At 41.1% G+C, this 18,050-nt stretch overlaps 2 protein-coding genes across 2 annotated transcripts; one reads left to right on the top strand and one right to left on the bottom strand.

Moving 5' to 3' along the window:
• Nucleotides 1-337: 337 nt before the first annotated feature.
• mtres1 (mitochondrial transcription rescue factor 1) lies at nt 338-8,244 on the bottom strand. Its single transcript, XM_062995701.1, has 4 exons — nt 8,200-8,244; nt 2,893-3,333; nt 1,708-1,780; nt 338-1,070 (listed from the first exon to the last, which is right to left on the bottom strand). The coding sequence occupies exons 2-4, from the start codon at nt 3,327-3,329 to the stop codon at nt 888-890; spliced, it is 693 nt and encodes a 230-aa protein (XP_062851771.1). The 5' UTR covers nt 3,330-3,333; nt 8,200-8,244; the 3' UTR covers nt 338-887.
• Nucleotides 8,245-11,877: 3,633 nt separating this feature from the next.
• On the top strand, nt 11,878-17,702 carry matn3b (matrilin 3b). Its single transcript, XM_062994892.1, has 5 exons — nt 11,878-11,949; nt 12,545-13,117; nt 16,389-16,517; nt 17,114-17,212; nt 17,463-17,702. Exons 1-5 carry the CDS (start codon nt 11,895-11,897, stop codon nt 17,504-17,506), a joined length of 900 nt encoding a protein of 299 aa, XP_062850962.1. The 5' UTR covers nt 11,878-11,894; the 3' UTR covers nt 17,507-17,702.
• Nucleotides 17,703-18,050: the final 348 nt, after the last annotated feature.

Genomic DNA, 18,050 nt, shown 5'->3' with positions numbered 1-18,050 from the left:
CTGTGGGAGGAAAACGAGTTCTCGTAGGAAACTCACACAGACACGGGGAGAACATGCAAACTTTACACAGAAAGGACCCGTCTCACGTGGGGATTGAACCCAGGACCTTCTTGCTGTGAGGCGACACTGTTACCCACTGAACCACCATGATGCTCATGTGACCGATGATTATGTCTAGTGTATCTTTCACTTTAACCTGCAGATGGAGGAACATAAAGTTGGGACGTGGGGGAAAAAAAAAGGACATTCACACTGTATGGAAGGTCTAAACCAGGAAAGCACAGGGTCAGAGTCCATCCAGCACAGGTTGGTGATCTTCACACTTACAAACACCTGCTTTATCCCACCTGGGTTAGTTGTTTTATTAAAGCAGGAAATTCACCGAGCTGTTCTGGATACAAATGGATCTAAACATAGGACTGATGCCAGGGGTGCCAAAACTTTTCCTCCCACAGAGGGCTGGATTTTGTTACTCTGTGATAGAATTGTATTTACTTTATTACAAACAAGCATAACTATAGTTGAGGTTAAACGTTTACATACACGTGTTGGAGGCATGTACACTATATGGCCAAAGGTATGTGGACACCTGACTATAAGCTTGTCAAACCATTCCAATGCAGCCGTTTAGAAGAGTGAGATTAAAACACCAGCATATTGTGTTGCATATGGAGTGTGGTCATGTGACCGCATGTGATGCAAACAGGCTTTGTAGAAACAAAAAAAAAAAAAACCCTCACACCGACACCCCTCATAAACTGATCCAATCTGAATAAGCTGTGGTGGTGTGACAAAGTCAGGCAGTTGTATTAGAAAAACTGACCATCTTCCTTTATAGTAAACAATCTCCTTTCACACTTTTCCATTCAAGTTCATTAGAATCATTGTCATTCTTTGAAGGCATCACGTCTGGGTAGCTGCAGATGTTTCCAGCTTCTCAGGAGAACTTTGTACTTGTCCCCATCACTTGTTTCTCTCAAAGTCTTTTTAAATATGACTCTCTTCAACGTGACAGTGTCCTTCTCCTTGTCCTCTGCAATCACGATGTCTAGTGTGTCTCCTACCTTGACCTGCAGGTGGAGCCACATGTTAAAAAAATAAAAAGACATTCGCACTGTACAGAAGCTGTAAACCAGGTATGCAAAAACGTTTGTCCTAAAAAGACAGGGGGAGATGTTGAAAAGTACGCGGACACCTGACCTAAGTATGTTAGTAGTAGGATAGTTAAAAATAAGAAAAATCGCCATATTTGTCATTTTTTGTGAGAAAAGTTGTGCCGCACTGAATGCTGGGATTGCCTTCACCTCTGAGGAAGCTCCTAGAATTAAGGCACCTCAGTAGGCAGCATTTTGAGGTATCTTAAGCATTTAGACATGTCTTCTTCTCAGAAGCACTTGTAGGATGATGTAAAATACTGTCTATGTAAAGAGCTGACTACGTTTTCAGACAGACCCAATATCTTAATAGACCTTGCTTTGATCTGATTGCTGTGGCTACATCACCTGAACTGTGCAACAAATAGGTCTGGTGTCTAAATACTTTGGGCCATATGTATATTGTTCTGACTAAGGCTGACTAATGCTGGTGTCTAATATTACACCAACCACCAAGCATTACAGGTGAAGACTCAGTGACGTTACACTGGTAACAGAAGGTTGGTAATTATAGTTGGAGTGGATAGTGTAGGTAGCTAATGGTGCTACTCACAGTTCTGCTCTTCTTGATGAGTTTCTGTCCGTTGAGTCGCAGCTTGTGGTCATAGAACGCGTCCTCAATTTTACTGTGAGAGAACAAAAGAATTAGTTTGAGAAAGTCCTTTCAGGTCGTTTCAGTCTTAGCTTTTCTATAATCGCTGCTGTTAAAAAGCTCTACTGTTCAATCACACCCACTTGCTGACTGTGCCACTGTTTCCTGCGGAGCCGCTTACCTTGCCCTCTTTTAATAATTAGGAGACACTACAGCAGATCATTCTGGTGTTTTTACACCCTTCTGGACTTGGGACCTACACTGGGGGCACACTGACAAGTGCACCTTCCAAAGGCTAGACCGTTCAGCCTCCTAAAAAACCACATAGCCAAGCAGTGGGATTGTGTATGTTAGCGCTGCACCACCTGAACGCCTGCAGATTTGCCACCTTGCTGCTTTCCTTTTTAAAACGCGGCCAATCGGACAAAATGTTGAAGCTTATGATGAGGGATGTGGGAAAAACCAATCACGTCGACTACTGATCTGTGAGAGCAGGTTTGTATTATAGCTATCAATCCCATGTTTCCTAATCCTGGAATCGCTTGTTGTAGCTTTGTAGCTCTTAAATAAGATTTAATTTAGCGTTTGATTTATGAAGCCACGCCCATGACGCGTGTCATTGACACACCCTTAACAAACTCTAAATAAGCATGCTGAGGATTAAGCTTTACATTCACTGACTGTAGCCCATATGTTGCTCTGTACACTGTCACAGTCAACCTGAACCTCCACTGACCAGATGATGTTTGGGTGCTGGATCGTTCTTAACTGCAATGACAATAACATGGTAGTGTGTTGTTATCATATGAGTGTAGCAGGTGCAGCAGTGTTGTTGGGATTTTTAAAATCCTGTTTGTAAAATCCTTGTCTTTCATCAGTGGTCACTGCTGGCTTTATGTTTTTGGTTGGGGCATTATTCTCCTCCCACCATTGACAATGAATGGTCTTAAAATCCCAACAACACTGCTGCACCTGTTGCTCTCATACCAGACTGATACATGTTATTATGTGTCACTGCAGATGTGAGAATGATCCATATGGGTCCTATAGGGATCGCTTTTGATTGATAAATGGTGATGGTGTGACAAAGTGTACAGAGCAACAAATGGGCTACAGTCAGTAATTGTATACACGCAAAGCACTCACTGTCTAGCGATGTCTAGGCCGGCTTTCAAAACCAGGTCAAATCGTAGTGACTGCACGGCCTTTTCATAGTCTTTATAGTCTTTAGGCAGACTGGGATCTTCCTGTAGTTCATCCTCATAGTCACTGGCCTCGGGATCCTCCTCAGCATCTCCCTCCTCGTCCTGGTCCTCCTGAGCACCTCCAGCTCTGCCTTTTTTCCTTTTAGAGCTTTTAAACTGTATTTGTTGATAGGTTAAACCCCGAACAGCATCTCGAGACTTCAGAAGTGTTGATGAACGGTGAAAGAATGGAGCTGTGGACCCACAGAGCTGACGGGCATGCAGAGCGCGTGGGCAACGCAGTGCTAACCTGGGGCCGTTCCACGGTGCCAGGGTGTAGAGCGAGTTGAGTTTGCCCAGCTGGCGCAGGGTCAGTGCTTGTACAGACAGACTCTGCATTTTCCTGTCATGGCACAAACACACACACCATTTGTTTAGGTTTAGTACTGTAAGTGCAAACTGAGATTCACCATCCAACTTCATTCATTCACTCATTTGTACTTTTGTTATAACTGGTTCATCCTTGGCAGGACTGCAGTAGGTCCAGAACCATTCAAAAACATCAGGTGCAAGACAGAAACCCACCCTTAACAGGCTGCAAGGTACCACACTCACTCTTTCATTTACTTACTCATTCATTTACATTTCTGGTATTTCAAATGGTGACTTACAGTAAACATTTTCATTTACTAGTGCAGGTAAACAACAATGTAATAACACATCTGCTGAAACCATTCACTCACAAATTGCATTAAATCAGTCACACACATTCATTCACTAATACATTCATTTACTCACACATAAATTTTTCCACTCACTCATTATTTCCCTCACACATTCATTTATTCACTTACACATTTATTTTCCCCTCACTTATCAATTAACTCACACATTCATTTATTCACTCACACGTTCATTTATTCACTTACACATTTATTTTTCCCCTCACTTACCAACTCCCTCACACATTCATTTTTCCCTCAATTATCGATTGCCTCACACATTCATTTTTACCTCAATTATCGATTGCCTCACACATTCATTTTTACCTCAATTATTAATTCCCTCACACATTCATTTTTACCTCAATTATTAATTCCCTCACACATTCATTTTTCCCTCAATTATCGATTGCCTCACACATTCATTTTTACCTCAATTATTAATTCCCTCACACATTCATTTTTACCTCAATTATTAATTCCCTCACACATTCATTTTTACCTCAATTATTAATTCCCTCACACATTCATTTTTACCTCAATTATTAATTCCCTCACATTCATTTTTACCTCAATTATTAATTCCCTCACACATTCATTTTTACCTCAATTATTAATTCCCTCACACATTCATTTTTACCTCAATTATTAATTCCCTCACACATTCATTTTCCCTCACTTACCAATTCCCTCACACATATATTATTCCCTCAATTATCTATTCCCTCACTCAATTCCCTCACACATTCATTTTTCCCTCACATCAATTTCCTTACATTCATTTTCCCCTCACTCATCAATTCTCTCACATTTATTTTCTCCTCTCATCAATTCTCACATTAATTTTTCCCCTCACTTATCAATTCCCTCACATTAATTTTTCCCTTCACAAATTCAATTCCCACACATTCATTTTCCCTCACTTATCAATTCCCTCACACATTCATTTTCCCCACTCATCAATTCCCTCACACATTCATTTTCCCCCCCTCACACATTCATTTTCCCCTCACTCATCAATTCCCTCACACATTCATTTTCCCCTCACTCATCAATTCCCTCACACATTCATTTTCCCCTCACTCATCAATTCCCTCACACATTCATTTTCCCCTCTCATCAATTCCCTCACACATTCATTTTCCCCTCACTCATCAATTCCCTCACACATTCATTTCCCCCTCACTCATCAATTCCCTCACACATTCATTTCCCCCTCACTCATCAATTCCCTCACACATTCATTTCCCCCTCACTCATCAATTCCCTCACACATTCATTTCCCCCTCACTCATCAATTCCCTCACACATTCATTTTCCCCCCCTCACACATTCATTTTCCCCTCACTCATCAATTCCCTCACACATTCATTTTCCCCTCACTCATCAATTCCCTCACACATTCATTTTCCCCTCACTCATCAATTCCCTCACACATTCATTTTTACCTCAATTATTAATTCCCTCACATTCATTTTTACCTCAATTATTAATTCCCTCACACATTCATTTTTACCTCAATTATTAATTCCCTCACACATTCATTTTTACCTCAATTATTAATTCCCTCACACATTCATTTTCCCTCACTTACCAATTCCCTCACACATATATTATTCCCTCAATTATCTATTCCCTCACTCAATTCCCTCACACATTCATTTTTCCCTCACATCAATTTCCTTACATTCATTTTCCCCTCTCTCATCAATTCTCTCACATTTATTTTCTCCTCTCATCAATTCTCACATTAATTTTTCCCCTCACTTATCAATTCCCTCACATTAATTTTTCCCTTCACAAATTCAATTCCCACACATTCATTTTCCCTCACTTATCAATTCCCTCACACATTCATTTTCCCCACTCATCAATTCCCTCACACATTCATTTTCCCCCCCTCACACATTCATTTTCCCCTCACTCATCAATTCCCTCACACATTCATTTTCCCCTCACTCATCAATTCCCTCACACATTCATTTTCCCCTCACTCATCAATTCCCTCACACATTCATTTTCCCCTCTCATCAATTCCCTCACACATTCATTTTCCCCTCACTCATCAATTCCCTCACACATTCATTTCCCCCTCACTCATCAATTCCCTCACACATTCATTTCCCCCTCACTCATCAATTCCCTCACACATTCATTTCCCCCTCACTCATCAATTCCCTCACACATTCATTTCCCCCTCACTCATCAATTCCCTCACACATTCATTTTCCCCCCCTCACACATTCATTTTCCCCTCACTCATCAATTCCCTCACACATTCATTTTCCCCTCACTCATCAATTCCCTCACACATTCATTTTCCCCTCACTCATCAATTCCCTCACACATTCATTTTTACCTCAATTATTAATTCCCTCACATTCATTTTTACCTCAATTATTAATTCCCTCACACATTCATTTTTACCTCAATTATTAATTCCCTCACACATTCATTTTTACCTCAATTATTAATTCCCTCACACATTCATTTTCCCTCACTTACCAATTCCCTCACACATATATTATTCCCTCAATTATCTATTCCCTCACTCAATTCCCTCACATTCATTTTTCCCTCACATCAATTTCCTTACATTCATTTTCCCCTCTCTCATCAATTCTCTCACATTTATTTTCTCCTCTCATCAATTCTCACATTAATTTTTCCCCTCACTTATCAATTCCCTCACATTAATTTTTCCCTTCACAAATTCAATTCCCACACATTCATTTTCCCTCACTTATCAATTCCCTCACACATTCATTTTCCCCACTCATCAATTCCCTCACACATTCATTTTCCCCCCCTCACACATTCATTTTCCCCTCACTCATCAATTCCCTCACACATTCATTTTCCCCTCACTCATCAATTCCCTCACACATTCATTTTCCCCTCACTCATCAATTCCCTCACACATTCATTTTCCCCTCTCATCAATTCCCTCACACATTCATTTTCCCCTCACTCATCAATTCCCTCACACATTCATTTCCCCCTCACTCATCAATTCCCTCACACATTCATTTCCCCCTCACTCATCAATTCCCTCACACATTCATTTCCCCCTCACTCATCAATTCCCTCACACATTCATTTCCCCCTCACTCATCAATTCCCTCACACATTCATTTCCCCCTCACACATTCATTTTTCCCCTCACACATTCATTTCCCCCTCACTCATCAATTCCCTCACACATTCATTTTCCCCTCACTCATCTATTCCCTCACACATTCATTTTTCCCCTTAGTCATTTCCCCCTCACATTCATTTTTCCCCTCATCAATTCCCACACACATTCATTTTTCCCCCTCACATTCATTTTCCCCCTCACACATTAATGTCCCCCTCACTCATCAATTCCCTCACACATTCATTTTCCCCTCACTCATCAATTCCCTCACACATTCATTTCCCCCTCACACATTCATTTTTCCCCTCACACATTCATTTCCCCCTCACTCATCAATTCCCTCACACATTCATTTTCCCCTCACTCATCTATTCCCTCACACATTCATTTTTCCCCTCACACATTCATGTCCCCCTCACTCATCAATTCCCTCACACATTCATTTTCCCCTCACTCATCTATTCCCTCACACATTCATTTTTCCCCTCACACATTCATGTCCCCCTCACTCATCTATTCCCTCACACATTCATTTTTCCCCTCACACATTCATGTCCCCCTCACTCATCTATTCCCTCACACATTCATTTTTCCCCTCACACATTCATGTCCCCCTCACTCATCAATTCCCTCACACATTCATTTTCCCCTCAATTATTAATTCCCGCACACGTTCATTTATTTACTCACACATTTATTTTTCCCTCACTCATCAATTCTCACACATTCATTTACTCACACATTGACTTACTCATTAATTGATTCTCTTACACATTCATTCCTTCACACGTTCATTTATTCACTCGAACATTTACTCAGATTCATTCTCTAACACCTGGGGCGATATACTGCAGCCAAAACACCCTCTGCATTTGTGGAGGTGAGAGGACACCGGAGTAACTGGAGAAAACCTACATTCACAAAGAATAATTAAACCAGGTCTCCAAGTCCCAGTTTGTCGGGTTACATAACATAAGTTTGTTGTTATATAACCTCTCACCTGGTTATGTTAGTGAATTCTAAACAAGTGACGTAAACAAGTGACGTAAACAAGCAACAGGGGAGGAATTTCATCCTGAATGTACTGATACTGATTACTGTCAACACATCCAGTGTTCCAGACAAAACATCAGGCAGTGGATTTCAGATGTTTGTTTTATTTATTAGATCGGAGTTAGAAATGAAGGTAAGATTCAGTGCTGCTGCGTGTCACTTCAAAACAGTGTGCGGAACACCGTGACCTTACCTCACACCATTAAACTGCTGCGCACGTTCAAAATAAGTGGAAATTTATCAACTTCACTCAGATAAACAACAAAATCAGTTATTACAATCACTCCCACACACTTAAATACATCCAAAATCAACTTCATAAACACACATAAAAGTCCTGAAATCATAAACTCACACCCTCTGCTCCTCTGTGCTCCTGTCAACAGCGACCTTACTGAATCCATTTAAAAGAGAGCACAGCTGCTATACCAGAGACGAGCGCATGTCTGACTATCGCCCCCTATCGAGCGGAGGGTGAAACAACGCACTAACCATCCATCAAACCAATCAAGTAAATTATGGTACAGTATTACCAAAGCATTGGGAAAAGAACAGAAGATAAACAATAATAGAAAAGTGTCAGGTTGGTCACCCACTCTCTTTCAGACGGTGACATGTTATGTATTTTGCAGTATTAAAGTTCAATATTACACAAAACCATACAGCATATAAACATATAAATGTTGCAACTATTAAATGTATTTATTCAAAAAAGTTGAGTATGAGGAAGGATAAAAGACACAGACTTCTTAGACTTAAAACTTAATTTTAACATAAATAACATCACTATTACTACTACTGATAACTAAAAGAATATATACATATATTATGAATAATGTAACTAAAAAAATAAACATTTCTTTTAAAATAATACAACATAAACATATAATTATATAATTCATTATTTTAGTCATTTTTACCAACGTTAAATTAGTAATTGATAAATGACTGAGAGAAAAAAAAGATTTAATAATAAAAACATAAATGAATTCTACAATAATGTATTATATATATATATATTTCTTTTTACAAAAATAAATAAATAAATAATATATAAATAAAAAAACACAAGTTGGATATAAATTATTTATTTAAAAAAACAGAACACATTCATTACAATAAATGATTAACTGATCACTCAGTTTTACTTAAATCCTAGGTCAGGGTTGTGGTGGTGGGTCTGGCAGCCACCGGAAACAATACAGTACAAATTTGTCACAGAGCATCACACCTACAACTTAAAGCAGCCAATCCACCTTCTTTCAAGTGAAAAATAACTGAACATGTCATCTACAGGACAAGAACCTAGTTTGTAAAATATCTATCAATGTTACGGCACAGTTTCTATTAAAAGTTCTATTCGCATGAAATGTGCGATGGTTTTTGCCCAGGCCACCCGGACACCAGGGTTCCAATGCCAATGCTTCCTAAAGAAAGATGACAAATCCAGTGTCAATGGGCACCTTTATTTGTTCACATATCTCCACCCTGTCTGAGGATTGGCTAGAGCTGCCAGGTGGGTGGAGGGTGGTGGGTGAATCTTTAAAAGTGCTGGGATCTTCACACCAGGTCCGCAAACCCAGCTGGATTACTCAAGAAGAAAGAAAGAGCGAGAGAGGGAGAAAGAACGAGGGGAGTGCTATGGCAGGTTGTTTGATGGTGTGGGTGTGTTTGGGGGCAGTGCTGATGATGGAGGTTGAGGGAACATACAGATCATATGGATTTAACCAGGGCAGACCTGCAGCAAGTCACAGACAAATCACATACAACAGACCTATTCAACCTAACACCAACTACTATGGAGGTAATGCTAAATTATAAAGCTTTAGTATTATAGTTTTTTTTATTTAAATAAGACTAATTAAAGAAACACTAAGAACACTTGCTTCATATTGTCGTGATTTTGACCTCCACCACATCTTTTTTCCCCCATAGAACAGGCCAGTGTAACTGTTGTTCCTGCTTGTTACAGGTCATCCTGCATTTTTTAGTGTCTGTCTGCTTCTGTTTGACCGTTTTTACCATTAGTCTAAGAGCACATTGCACTCCTGTCCAGGGACAATTTGTGGTTCTATAAACTTTCCAACTTGTGGATGATGGGACCACCTGTACTGGCAGTGATGTTTCCGGTGTAGCATTTTTCCTGAAAACTTCAGGAGGCTCCATCAGCTTGATGGATTGATGATTGCTACTTGGTGTGTGTATGAAAACTACTTTTATAATGAAACCAAATGCAATTTGTATGAAAAGAATTTATGCACATTTAATTTAAAAAATGGCCAAGGCAGCACTGTTGAGCCTCTGACCCTCGATTTCTTGCATTGGATTTGGTCACAATTATACATTGCTTGGTAGCTCAGCAATTAGGATATTGGACCAGTAACTGGAAGGTTGCTGGTTTAAGCTCCACTACTGCCAGGCTGACAATGTTGAGTCATTGACCAAGGCTCTTTAATAAATTCTTCGATTGTATTCAGTGCCAGAGTTCTTGTTTCACCTCTCTGTATTATTTAACATTAGAAAACTTTTGGGTTTTTAACATTGTGGTTGCTATGGTTCCACATCAATGTGCCATGTGATAATGTCTAATGATTTTCATCATTTTACTGAAAAACATTAAACTGACCTCTATAATCACCAGTGATTTTCGGTTGTTTCTTTGTTTCATTGATGTAGCAGAGTCTGTTATCAAGTCCGGGGTTCATTTTTTTCTTTTAACATAATTTATTGTATTTCTGTTCCAATTCTCCTTCCCTTCCCTTTCGTCCTGTCTCATCTTCTGTATTCATTTCTCTTCTATTAAATTCTAAACCATCTATGTCACAATAATTACCAAAAATATGATGTGATTTCTATATATCTTTCTTTTTTGCCCTGACAGTTCCATTAGTTTTTCCCCATTTACCATTATACAGTGATATACTACTAATTTCTTAATATTAAAATATAAGACAAATTAATATTATGACTTTCCAACAGAGGCTGCTGGGAGTGCTTTAGCTTAATTGAGTTGTAGCATTTTAGTGCTTGCGGAGTTGTATAAAACATAGAATGACTAGCCTACATGCTAATGCTTTTTTCACCAGCCAACATTTCTTTTTAGGTCTCAATAAAAGCCAAACTGAGTTGCAGCTATGTCATGATGCTTATTGCTCTGTCTAATCCCTAATTCTGTTTTTCTCTCTCTTCTTTCCAATCTAACCATGCTAAGCTCACGCCATGAATCCCAGGTTTTATGGGCACTACCATCCTCAGCCACCCTGGAGGCGGCCCGTGTTTCCACATCACCGACCAATGTTTCCCGCTCAGAGCAGACTGCCTCCAGGTTTACCCATGGTGCCATCAAAACAAAATGTACCCAGGCCATGCATTAAGGTGCCAATCCAAGTGCCCATAACAGCATCAACAGTAACAACAACAATGACCACTACTACGGAGGCTACTACTCCTATATCCACTACAACTTCCACCACCGTACCTACTACAATTCCTACTACTATACCTACCACCATACCCACTACAATACCTACCACCGTACCTACTACAATTCCTACTACGATACCTACCACCATACCCACTACGACGTCCTCTACAACCCCCACCACCATACCCACTACGAAGTCCTCTACAACCCCCACCACCATACCCACTACGACGTCCTCTACAACCCCCACCACCATACCCACTACGATGTCCTCTACAACCCCCACCACCATACCCACTACGATGTCCTCTACAACCCCCACCACCATACCCACTACGATGTCCTCTACAACCCCCACCACCATACCCACTACGATGTCCTCTACAACCCCCACCACCATACCCACTACGATGTCCTCTACAACCCCCACCACCATACCCACTACGATGTTTTCTACAACCCCCACCACCATACCCACTACGATGTCCTCTACAACCCCCACCACCATACCCACTACGATGTTTTCTACAACCCCCACCACCATACCCACTACGATGTCCTCTACAACCCCCACCACCATACCCACTACGATGTCCTCTACAACCCCCACCACCATACCCACTACGATGTCTTCTACAACCCCCACCACCATACCCACAACAATGTCCACAACAATTGCCGGTCAGTACCCAAAGTGGCCCTGCTGCACCTTCCACTGATCCAGGTAGAATCGTCCTCAGGTATTTCCCCTCACAGACAGGTCTTCTTGAGCATGCTGAGCCCCATGAGGTCCACATTGTTTTTCTTACATTTCTGCATTACTCACTCAGTTTGTTACATATCTCTTCTACATATCAGGTTCTTCATCAGGCTTCCTGAATTACGACGAATTTTCTTTCCTCAAAAAATCTCTGTGTGCAATTAATACTTCCTTATCGTCACTATGATCAAGACCATTGTTTTCCTTCTGCAGAGGAGAATTATGGGATGAGATTTAGCCCATTAGAATACATGCTAATAGCACGCATGCTATCCTGTCCTTTTTTCTATTATTTAGCATCTAGTGTAGCTACCTGATTATGATCCACCACCTTCCACCATCTTTAGGCTCAGCTGCTCACGGATTACCTGTTGTTCTAGTTTAGGTAGGTAGGTTATGCTAGCAGCTAGGCTTGTTTGCTAACAACACTATGTATACGTGCACATCATCAAAGTTACTGGTGCTAATTGTGTATTGTGTGTACAGTTTAAAAAATGCATTTTCCATAATCCCCAGTTACTGCAGATTGCAAGAGCCGTCCACTAGACCTGGTTTTCATCATCGACAGCTCTCGCAGCGTTCGTCCTGCTGAATTTGAAAAGGTCAAGGTGTTCCTTTCAGACATGGTGGACTCTCTGGACATTGGTGAGGATGCCACACGCATCGGTCTGGTGAACTACGCCAGCACGGTCAACATCGAGTTCCTCCTGAACATGTATACTAACAAAGTGGATCTAAAACGTGCTTTCTCTCGCACTGAACCACTTTCCACTGGTACCATGACTGGCCTTGCCATAAAAACAGCCATGGAGCGGGCATTTACAGAGAAGGCTGGTGCCAGGCCAGCAAACAGAAACATTCCCAAAGTGGCCATCACCGTTACGGACGGAAGGCCACAGGATACGGTAGAGGATGTATCGGCTGCAGCAAGGGCTGCTGGGATTGAGATCTATGCTGTTGGAGTGGACCGGGCTGATATGAAATCTCTTCGAGCAATGGCGAGCCAGCCACTGGATGAACATGTGTTCTATGTGGAAACGTATGGCGTCATTGAAAAACTTACGTCCCAGTTTCGAGAGACTCTGTGTGGTAAGATTTTAAATATTGATTCAGTTTTTATCAAAATTTGCGTTGAGCTACGGTCACACCAGCCAAAATTTTTTAAGTTAATTTTTTTTATTCACACAGATTTTAGGATTTTGGATTACAAAATTTTGCTGTTAAAATAAAATTGCAAGTAAGAGTTTGAAGCTCGGCAGTGCTAACAACCCAGCTGTGCCAGAGGGAGGAAGGTCAACAGGAATCCGTATTGCTTTATAAATCATTTACAGTGTATCACAAAAGTGAGTACACCCCTCACATTTCTGCAGATATTTAAGTATATCTTTTCATGGGACAACACTGACAAAATGACACTTTGACACAATGAAAAGAAGTCTGTGTGCAGCTTATATAACAGTGTAAATTTATTCTTCCCTCAAAATAACTCAATATACAGCCATTAATGTCTAAACCACTGGCAACAAAAGTGAGTACACCCCTTAGTGAAAGTTCCTGAAGTGTCAATATTTTGTGTGGCCACTATTATTTCCCAGAACTGCCTTAACTCTCCTGGGCATGGAGTTTACCAGAGCTTCACAGGTTGCCACTGGAATGCTTTTCCACTCCTCCATGACGACATCACGGAGCTGGCGGATATTCGAGACTTTGCGCTCCTCCACCTTCCGCTTGAGGATGCCCCAAAGATGTTCTATTGGGTTTAGGTCTGGAGACATGCTTGGCCAGTCCATTACCTTTACCCTCAGCCTCTTCAATAAAGCAGTGGTCGTCTTAGAGGTGTGTTTGGGGTCATTATCATGCTGGAACACTGCCCTGCGACCCAGTTTCCAGAGGGAGGGGATCATGCTCTGCTTCAGTATTTCACAGTACATATTGGAGTTCATGTGTCCCTCAATGAAATGTAACTCCCCAACACCTGCTGCACTCATGCAGCCCCAGACCATGGCATTCCCACCACCATGCTTGACTGTAGGCATGACACACTTATCTTTGTACTCCTCACCTGATTGCCGCCACACATGCTTGAGACCATCTGAACCAAACAAATTAATCTTGGTCTCATCAGACCATAGGACATGGTTCCAGTAATCCATGTCCTTTGTTGACATGTCTTCAGCAAACTGTTTGCAGGCTTTCTTGTGTAGAGACTTCAGAAGAGGCTTCCTTCTGGGGTGAAAGCCACGCAGACCAATTTGATGTAGTGTGCGGCGTATGGTCTGAGCACTGACAGGCTGACCCCCCACCTTTTCAATCTTTGCAGCAATGCTGACAGCACTCCTGCGCCTATCTTTCAAAGACAGCAGTTGGATGTGATGCTGAGCACGTGCACTCAGCTTCTTTGGACGACCAACGCGAGGTCTGTTCTGAGTGGACCCTGCTCTTTTAAAACACTGGATGATCTTGGCCACTGTGCTGCAGCTCAGTTTCAGGGTGTTGGCAATCTTCTTGTAGCCTTGGCCATCTTCATGTAGCGCAACAATTCGTCTTTTAAGATCCTCAGAGAGTTCTTTGCCATGAGGTGCCATGTTGGAACTTTCAGTGACCAGTGTGAGAGAGTGTGAGAGCTGTACTACTAAATTGAACACACCTGCTCCCTATGCACACCTGAGACCTAGTAACACTAACAAGTCACATGACATTTTGGAGGGAAAATGACAGGCAGTGCTTAATTTGGACATTTAGGGGTGTAGTCTCTTAGGGGTGTACTCACTTTTGTTGCCAGTGGTTTAGACATTAATGGCTGTATATTGAGTTATTTTGAGGGAAGAATAAATTTACACTGTTATATAAGCTGCACACAGACTACTTTTCATTGTGTCAAAGTGTCATTTTGTCAGTGTTGTCCCATGAAAAGATATACTTAAATATCTGCAGAAATGTGAGGGGTGTACTCACTTTTGTGATACACTGTATGTGTTGCTAACCAGTCATGATGGTCGTGTAGGTGTGGATGCCTGTGCCCTCAGACTGCCAACAGCAGTGCTAACAACTCAGTTGTGCCAGGGGGAGGAAGGTCAACAAGGTTCCTTATTGCAGCTGCAAATGTGACTTTTACTGGTGCTAGTGCTGGATAATTCACAGACAGCATAGTACAGCTCTCTTTGAGATACCTCTGGTGCAGGTGCCTCTGATCGATCAGCCAGCAGAAGTCGTAATTGCATCAGTTATGAGGAATCCCCTCCGCCATCCAACCCTGATAGACGAGCCAATCATTGTCCGTGTAGGCACCCAGCCTGCCGATAGCAGAGGTGAGATTCGAACTCACAAGTTAGCGTGTTTTACGGTTTAAAATGTCATTATTTTTCCAGAGTCCAGTTTTATCTGGTTTTGTTGTCACTACTGTTGTTAAGGGTTTGAGAAAAAAAATACTAAAATTTTCTTACACTCATGCAAAATGGTTCATGTTCTTTTTGGGTCTTTTTAAATCTACCAAAATAAATGATTGGTATTATAAGGGCATCTTTATTTGAGATCAAATAATGCATTTTTTTTCCAAAGCTCATTGACAATTGACATCACATTGTACCATTAAAGCAGCACAGGTCTGACTGTATGGATCATGTACACCGATCAGCTATAACATTAAAACCACCTCCTTGTTTCTACACTCACTGTCCATTTTATCAGCTCCACTTACCATATAGAAGCACTTTGTAGTTCTACAATTACTGACTGTAGTCCATCTGTTTCTCTACATGCTTTGTTAGCCCCCTTTCATGCTGTTCTTCAATGGTCAGGACTCTCCCAGGACCACCACAGAGCAGGTATTATTTGGGTGGTGGATCATTCTCAGCACTGCAGTGACACTGACATGGTGGTGGTGTGTTAGTGTGTGTTGTGCTGGTATGAGTGGATCAGACACAGCAGCACTGATGGAGTTTCTAAACACCTCACTGTCACTGCTGGACTGAGAATAGTCCACCAACCAGCCCTGTGGGCAGCGTCCTGTGACCACTGATGAAGATCTAGAAGATGACCAACTCAAACAGCAGCAATAGATGAGCAATCGTCTCTGACTTTACATCTACAAGGTGGACCAGCTAGGTAGGAGTGTCTAATAGAGTGGACACTGTATTTAAAAAGTCCAGCAGCACTGCTGTGTTTGATCCACTCATACCAGTACAACACACACTAACACACCACCACCATGTCAGTGTCACTGCAGTACTAAGAATCATCCACCACCCAAATAATACCTGCTCTGTAGTGGTCCTATGGGGGTCCTGACCATTGAAGAACAGGGTGAAAGCAGGTTAAAAATTATGTGTTGCTAACTATTGCAATCATGATGGTCGTGTAGGTGTGGATGCCTGTGCCCTTGGACACGACTGCCAACATGACTGCGTGAACAGCAACCACTCCTACTACTGCAGGTGCAAAGAGGGGTATGTGCTGAACCCGGACCAGAAAACATGCTCACAATTCAAGGGTTTGTAGATTTTACTTTGTGTCATGCTTATTTACATTTACATTTTCGGCATTTAGCAGACGCTTTTATCCAAAGCGACTTACATTACAGTATGCAGTGTGAGCAATTGAGGGTTAAGGGCCTTGCTCAAGGGCCCAACAGCAGCAACCTGGCAGTGGTGGGGCTTGAACCAGCAACCTTCTGGTTACTAGTCCAGTACCTTACCTTAAGCTACTGCTTGCCCTTATAATAGTTTTGATTACACTGTGATTGTATTGTAGAATATATGACCAAAAGTATGTGGACACCTGCTTATTATGAAACCCCGGGAAGCACTGCATGTGCGCCTTCATCTTTTGTGGAAAAGACTCTACTCTTCTAGGAAGGCATTTCACGGAACAGTGTCAGCAAGACCATGATAGTCTGCAGGTCTTCTTTGTTAGCCCAGTTGCCTTGCAAAGACTGGAACCCACCCTAGCACTACACTTTATTGTTAAATAAAATGCCTCCTCTTTATTAATAGAATGCAATCATCAACAAAACTGTGATTATCTGTGATTATACTGTGAATTTATTATATTGCACCTGTATTCACCAGGTGTTTCTTATTTACACAGAGGTTCGTGGAGACTTGAAAGAAGATGCCTGCATGTGTGAAGCTCAAATTGCTTTCCAGAAAAAGGTCCATCACAATATTGGGGAGATGAACAGCAAAGATATCCTTTCACATCACTGATACGTAGCATCAGTAAAAGAGAAGTACTATTACTCAGCACTGATCAGTAATTAATAGACACTCAGCTTACTGACAAGAGAAACCATCTCCAACATCACACACCAAGATACAATAAATGCACATCCTGTTCTCATTCATTTCACAGAATATCATGATCAGTTTCCAGTGTGTTGCATCAATAAAAGTCACTGTACTTTTTCTTTGGTCTGCTTTTCCTTGACTGGTCAAACTGGATGACCTGACAAGAAGAGTTGAGCAGTTTCAGCGGCGTTAAATTCAAAGCAACGATGCCAGATGAAAACATTCAGCCGATTTCACTCGTTTATCATACACTATTTCTGCATTACTACTATTACATAGCATTCTGTCTTTTAGCTTAGCACTGTTGTATTCATGTTGCTTTGCCTTTGTTTCATAGAAAATGTAGCATCAAAGTCACTTGTTTTGTACTTAATGTGGCTGTTAAGTATCATACACAGAAATATTAATGCAGATTATTTATGCATGCTTAATTTGTTTCCTTTGATTTTGTAAAAAAAATAAAGGAATAAACGAGCCTTATAAAGGTATATGAATAGTATTTTGTGTGTAAAATTCTGGAATCTTTTTTTGATTCTTTGTACAGATTTATACTGAAAATAAACATTTTGTGTCTGTGAAACCTGCTACAGTTGTTCACCATATTTGTAAAATTTAGGAAACCAGTAGCAATCAGCATCACAGTTTTGCTTGTCAGCATTTTAATAATAGAGATATATCAATGGCATTTTTATTGTCATGGGAATCTTTCACTACCAAGATTTAAAAAAATAATTAAA

The sequence above is a fragment of the Trichomycterus rosablanca genome, chromosome 5 (assembly GCF_030014385.1).
Source record: "Trichomycterus rosablanca isolate fTriRos1 chromosome 5, fTriRos1.hap1, whole genome shotgun sequence".
Taxonomy (NCBI): Eukaryota; Metazoa; Chordata; class Actinopteri; order Siluriformes; family Trichomycteridae; genus Trichomycterus; species Trichomycterus rosablanca.
Note: the sequence above shows the minus strand (reverse complement) of the source record. Positions and strands in the feature narration are given on the sequence as shown.

What these genes read in the sequence shown, in the direction of transcription:
- mtres1 (XM_062995701.1), bottom strand. Translation starts at nt 3,329, where the DNA reads ATGCAGAGTCTGTCTGTACAAGCACTGACCCTGCGCCAGCTGGGCAAA. An exon ending in GGCCTAGACATCGCTAGACA is followed by an intron (nt 1,781 to 2,892) that starts GTGAGTGCTTTG and finishes GTTCTCTCACAG; the next exon opens with TAAAATTGAGGACGCGTTCT. An exon ending in TCATCAAGAAGAGCAGAACT is followed by an intron (nt 1,071 to 1,707) that starts GTGAGTAGCACC and finishes CTCCACCTGCAG; the next exon opens with GTCAAGGTAGGAGACACACT.
- matn3b (XM_062994892.1), top strand. Translation starts at nt 11,895, where the DNA reads ATGTCTTCTACAACCCCCACCACCATACCCACAACAATGTCCACAACA. An exon ending in AATGTCCACAACAATTGCCG is followed by an intron (nt 11,950 to 12,544) that starts GTCAGTACCCAA and finishes CATAATCCCCAG; the next exon opens with TTACTGCAGATTGCAAGAGC. An exon ending in TGGGGAGATGAACAGCAAAG is followed by an intron (nt 17,213 to 17,462) that starts ATATCCTTTCAC and finishes GACTGGTCAAAC; the next exon opens with TGGATGACCTGACAAGAAGA.